The sequence below is a fragment of the Dryas octopetala genome, chromosome 6 (genome assembly GCF_963921425.1).
Source record: "Dryas octopetala chromosome 6, drDryOcto1.1, whole genome shotgun sequence".
NCBI classification, from domain to species: Eukaryota; Viridiplantae; Streptophyta; class Magnoliopsida; order Rosales; family Rosaceae; genus Dryas; species Dryas octopetala.
Window position 1 is genome coordinate 4,104,393 of NC_141371.1, and position 6,000 is coordinate 4,110,392.

The following is a 6,000-nucleotide window of genomic DNA, read 5'->3' on the forward strand; positions in this document are numbered from 1 at the left end:
CCTTTGCATCTTTCATGTACAAATCCTCAACATAAGGATCAAGCTCATCTTCTGCATCTGTGCCTGCAGATTCTCCTTCTTTCCTCTTTTCTCCCTTCTTCTTCTTTGATTCAGGAATTATAATTCCTTTATCTTCCAACTTCCAAATCCCATGAGATTTGAAAATGGTGATCATACGTACCTTCCAAAACTCATACTCTGTTCCATCAAAGATTGGAGCTCTCAGCTCCCCACTTCCAGAGTTAGCCATATTGAATTTGGGAATATCCTATGAGACACTCACCAATTGCAATTTCACAGTACACGCCCAGACTTCTATGAAAGAACCTGAGGCTCTGATACCATGTTAAGCTAATGGAAATCAATTGATATATAGTAATAGAAGGAAAGGAGTTTCAGAGAAGGTTGAGCTTGCTTCTGTATCGTGGTGATCAAGCAAGAATGATCTTACCACAGTCACATATATTTTAATAAGAAAAAGAATACAACTCACGCCATTTGCAAGGATTCTCTTTTTAACTAACAGCTGGTACATGTGTGCCTATGAGCTCATCACAACCATTAAATTCTTTACTAACTATAGGAAGACACGTGGCATTCCAGTCCTAACTAACTGCTATGACAGATTAGCTACACTCACTGCTATCTGCACTCATGTGAGCTTGGTGGCTGAAATCAATACAGCCTTACATCATTCAACAATTTTACCCTTCAAAAGCTATCCTTAGGTTTGAAGATAGTTCTCTTGGAATTGAGATAGGAAGTTGCAGATGATTCCTACCCCGAGAACCAGGGAAGCTCATGTTAATTTAAGCCCTAAAGTACTGTGTGCTAACCCTAAGTAGTTGCTTCTCGTTTTGTTTGTATTGCTCTGTTTGATTGATGTATCTGGTTTGAGATGGATGGGAAAGATTTTAATGTCACCACCAAGTGCATTAACAGCAGCACCTCAATTTCCTAAGCGGCTCTAAAAGTTTATCCAAAATGAAAACTTAATTTGCTCCACTTCATCCTAATCTTGATGACTGTTAATTTGCTCCACCTCTGTGTAATTAATGCCGTCCCAGTTGAAGCAAAGCCTTGTGTGTTGAATTCTTCTACTTCATCCAAGCTTGCATCATATATGGAATTCAAGTACTGACTGCTGTTCTTGAGTCTGATCGGAGTAACTTGAACCAGTGGTCATGTTGTTGGTCTTCACATCGGCGGTGAATCTATTTTTGGTCGAATTGACGATTCGAGCAGTCTCTTCGATCTTCAACGTCTTAATTTAAAGCCTCAAATATGCAGATAATGGATATCATCACTCTCAAATTCCATATGCAATCAGAAAGCTTACTGTCATCACTCTCAAATGCTTTTTTCGGGCAAATTCTCATTTGAGATTTCACGCTTGACAAGGTTGGTTATCCTTGATAATGCTAGAAATTACTACTTTAGAGCGAGGTTGAAACTTGAGAAACCGAATTTAAGCATGTTGGTTCAGAATCTCACAGAGCTTACAGAGTTATATCTTGATGGTGTAAATTTATCGGCACAGGGGTCTGACTGGTGAGGGTGTTGAGCTTGTCGTAAACTGATCTTTCAGGTTCTATTCATGAGTCCCTTAATAAGCTTTGGATTATAACAATATATCTGCTCCAGTTCCTGGATTTCTTGTTAACCTTTCAAACTTCAGTTCCTTGAGACTCAGTTCATCTGGGTTGCAAGGATAACTTTGCACTAATTAAAAATTTTAAATTAAATTGAAGGCAATCTAACCAAGTGGAGTGCAAGTGTACTTGGCCAAAAATATATTACTTCTTGCACTTACAGTAAAAATCAATCACTTATACAGACCTATTTTCTGGGACCTCACTATTACACGAAGACCACTACTTTCAACAAGGCAGACTGTGAAAATTAAAAAAGGTTTACATTTTGTATCTTGATTTTCTGATTTGTTGTGTGTCCATCCTCCTTATCTTCTTATCCCATTTTCTGCATCCTCCATCTTTTGGGAAAAACTCCATTCTGATCCCGTTTTGGCTGTTTAAAACTAACTAATCATCCCAGTCATTTTCCCACCCATCTTTGTTCGAAGACCTAGAAGTAAGGCCATTTGCAGAGATGCTTCCCACAATATGCCCCCCAGGTGACTTCACTGCGTTATCTCCATCCCAATCATCATCCCAACCCTGATCCCAACCTTCAGCCGTTACCACCTCAGTTGCGGCAACAGATTCTGGCAATCCCATTTCAAGTTCCTGATATGGAACTCCACCTCCACTGCGCTGTTTCCTCTTCCTAACCATGCATAAAGTCCATGTCCCTCCAAAAATTAGCACCGTAACAATCAAGAAGTAGGCACTATTGATTGGGGTGACTATCTTGTCAAAAGAAGGGAGATGCAGGAAAAAGTTTCCTTCAGATACAAAAGCACCCGTTTGAAGCACGCATTCTCGATTTCCAGCTTTTAGTGATACTTTGGTGCTTTTACCCATATCAAGCAATATATTGATCTGAAAAACAAAGAAACAAACAGGGCAATTTTGCTTTTAAAAAAAAAAGGCCAATGTAAGATCCCCACAACAAAGTAAAAGAAAAACACAAGTACAATTTCACAGTTTATCCATTACTCCAAATAATGAACCCATACAGAACAACTTAATACATTTTAGTAAGGTCACAATCCTATTATCAATTCAGCTGGGTCAGTTAAGCAAAAACATTGTTCTTTCAAGATCTCAGATCTAAGTGGATCTCTGGTAATGAAGAATGTGTGTCCCTTGTCATCCAAACCTTTCCACCTCCCTTCTGCATATCTCATCCATAATTTGTAGCAAATTCCCAGCACTTAAGAGGGGAGAAAGAGAGACAGAGAGGTGAGGTGAGGTGAGGTGAGGTGAGGAAGAGAGTAGGGAGAATAAATAGAATTAAAATTATAAACTAAAAACCATTTAAAATTGACTTAAGTTTTTATATTAAAAATCACTCTTCGTATTTTCTCTCCTCTCCCTCTCCCTCTCCCTCTCCCTCTCTATAATTTTTTATTATAAAAAATGGAAACAGAAAAAAAAAAAAAAAACGTTAACAAACGGACTGTTGGTGATCGTGTTTCTCCCTTTTTGTCCCTATTCATTCATGCCAACTCAAAAGAATACCCTGCCATACTTTTCCGTTTTCCGAGATAGCAAACACCCTAAACTTTCATTATTATAAGTCTCAGAGCCAAAGAGTTCTATAACAATGGCTTAAATCAGGGAAACAATAACAAGGTAGAGGAGTTATGACCTTTACCTTTTCAGTTTGTTGTTTGGGAATCTCTATCTCCTTGTTGGTATTTTCTGCAGAAAGATTTGCCTTCAAGGTGCTGTCTCCTATGTTTTGAACCAGAACGACTGCTTCTTTGGACCCTGCAACGTGGGAAAAGAAAGTGAATATACATATTTTCATCTCATGAATAATTATGAGGTCAAATGGTATTGATTCATGTCCAGCACTCTGGATTCAGTACTTCAATAAATAACATATATAATAGAGCAGTGGGAAGTGGGAAGTGGTTGCCATCAGCACAGAATTTAGTTTAACATCTCCACTTACCCATGTAAATGGCAGAGAACATCTCAATCAGATAGTAGTTTTATAAGATGTATATAGCATATGATACATCTTAGAGGTTTCAAAAGAGTCTAATACCGTTCTTTGTATTCATCAAACTACATATGCAAGATTGAGGTAAATGCAACTACTACATCAGAGGAATTCTGAGAAGTAATTGATACAATAGGGTGCTTTGAAGTGTTTAAATTCTGTTAATATGCTTTGTCAATTAAATCTTTGTAAATGTGTTCACGTTTAATGAGTAAGACACAACATCATGTTTATGAACTTTATTACCAAGAAGGAAGGACTTACTATAACACCTTACGTTGTAGAACAAGCCAATTCAATATAGAATTATGCATATAAAACTTGTACTGAATGAAAATAACTTTCCACACCAAATGCATAACTAATAGTACACACAAGTAATGATTTTTAGCCATCTACAGCTGCATAAAGAAGACACAGATTGATTTTTTATACCATTGACACCAATAACCAACTAAATTTAGCTCCAACGATAGCACAAATCCACATTCCAATGTAATATACATGCAATCAAGCAACCACTATGCCACAGAAAAGTTTTCATCTTTGCAACCACTAATGTTGTTCAACACTTTTCATATAACCACTTTCAACCTCAATGCACAATATTTTGCAAATCAATTAGAAACGCATGTCAGCAAAAAAGTGCCAACAGTAATGTGAATTACCACTATCGTAGCTCTTAATGCAGGCAACCATATCCTTGAGGTCCCGGCATGTTTCGATTACTCCATGGCAGCTTTCATTATTCGCATTCGTTGAATGGGTCATATTGTCATCCTTCTTAAGATCGTCAGGAGGTGGACTGGCAGAACCCGGCTTTGCATTTGGAACCTCCTTTGGTGGCTTCTCAGGCACCGGATCCTTATTATGTGTTTCGTGATTATTCCCATCACCCGCATCAGTTGGCGGACTTACAGAACCCGTTTTATTATCGTTATTCACACCCTTTGGACCCGGATCCGCTTTCGGCGTCTTTGCGGGTGGTGGATACTCCGTTTTGTTCTTACTTGCATCATCAACAACTGGAGAGCCGATTTTGTTCTTACTTGCATCATCAATTGACTTAGGATCCGATCCATTGCCGCTAGAATTCGAAACCAGAGGTGGAGGTGGACTTGGCACCGGAGAATCCTTACCCTAAAAGTTTGAAAATAAATAAACTAACAAATTTGGACCTCAAAATAAGAAATTTAGAGAGGGAGAGAGCGTTACTGGTACTGTTGAATTGTCCTTCGGAGGCTCACCAATCAAAAATCTATGCCTGGTGAGTATATAAGCTTTGGAAACATCCGCAACAATAGAAAGCAATAAGAACACTGCCAAAAAACCATGTCTTTCCATTAATGTGAGGCTTTGACTCTCTTTTTCAAATCGAATTTAGCAATTCCACGCCAAAACCCTAGGCATCGATTCGAATAATCCCATTTCGGGGACAAACTTGCAGCCTATATGCATTAAGAAGGAATCTGCATGATTGAATCTTGAATCAGCTGGAAACGAAGAGATAGCTTAGATTTCAAGCAGAGAAAGAGAATGAAGACAATTTCAGGTGAAGTGGAGTATCGGAAAGGTTCGAATTTTAGGGTTTAGGATTGAATTGAGACAATCTAGGGTTTTGGATTTGATATCTGTGCTATGCAGATGCAGAGATTTCACGCTAGGTCGCCAGTAAAGTCAGCTTAACAGAGAATCAGACGCCAATCGGACAGTCTGGAACACGTAGCAACCACGATGCGTTATGCATGGGCCATCTTTGGGCCCTTATTTTTCAACTCCTAGGCTCCAGATTATGGATCCTGGCCCAGTCCTTGTTTGGACTTTGGAGCCCAGAAGAGGTCCAAATGACGGGCTCTTTTTGCAAAGACATTAACAAAGGATTTGTAATTTGTTATGCAAACAATATTTTGTACGCAATTAAAATTGTTTAATTTCTAGTATCTGTGAAGTTGAAGTTCCTTTACTCTTGGCTAAAAAAAAAAGAAGTTCCTTTACAAGTGTAGATCAAATTCCAAAATTAAAATATAATGCTTAATTAAAAGAACACGGAAAAAGGAAAAAAGCAAATGCAAATGAATCTTCACTACTTTTGTGCTAATTAAGCCTTCATCAACCTTGTAAAAGTGATGAGATATAAGGAATAGAACATAATTTCCTTAATGCAAGAAAGAATAAAGCTCTTTGGCTATGTGACAATAACACTGTGTGAAATGTTAATTTGGTGTTATGAATAAATTTAAATTTTAACACAATTTCACACGTGATTATAGTATATTGAAAAGAAAAGAAAAAATCGGTCATAGTGCAACACAAGTTTCCTCGACTACTGAGCTATTAATTTCAAGAAAGAAAATTTGAAAAGCTAAC

At 37.9% G+C, this 6,000-nt stretch overlaps 1 protein-coding gene across 1 annotated transcript; it reads right to left on the reverse strand.

Annotated features, from left to right (window-relative positions):
• Window positions 1-1,716: 1,716 nt before the first annotated feature.
• Window positions 1,717-5,337, reverse strand: LOC147281301 (uncharacterized). Its single transcript, XM_086249363.1, has 4 exons — window positions 4,849-5,337; window positions 4,302-4,773; window positions 3,280-3,395; window positions 1,717-2,501 (listed from the first exon to the last, which is right to left on the reverse strand). The coding sequence occupies exons 1-4, from the start codon at window positions 4,975-4,977 to the stop codon at window positions 2,043-2,045; spliced, it is 1,176 nt and encodes a 391-aa protein (XP_086105489.1). The 5' UTR covers window positions 4,978-5,337; the 3' UTR covers window positions 1,717-2,042.
• Window positions 5,338-6,000: the final 663 nt, after the last annotated feature.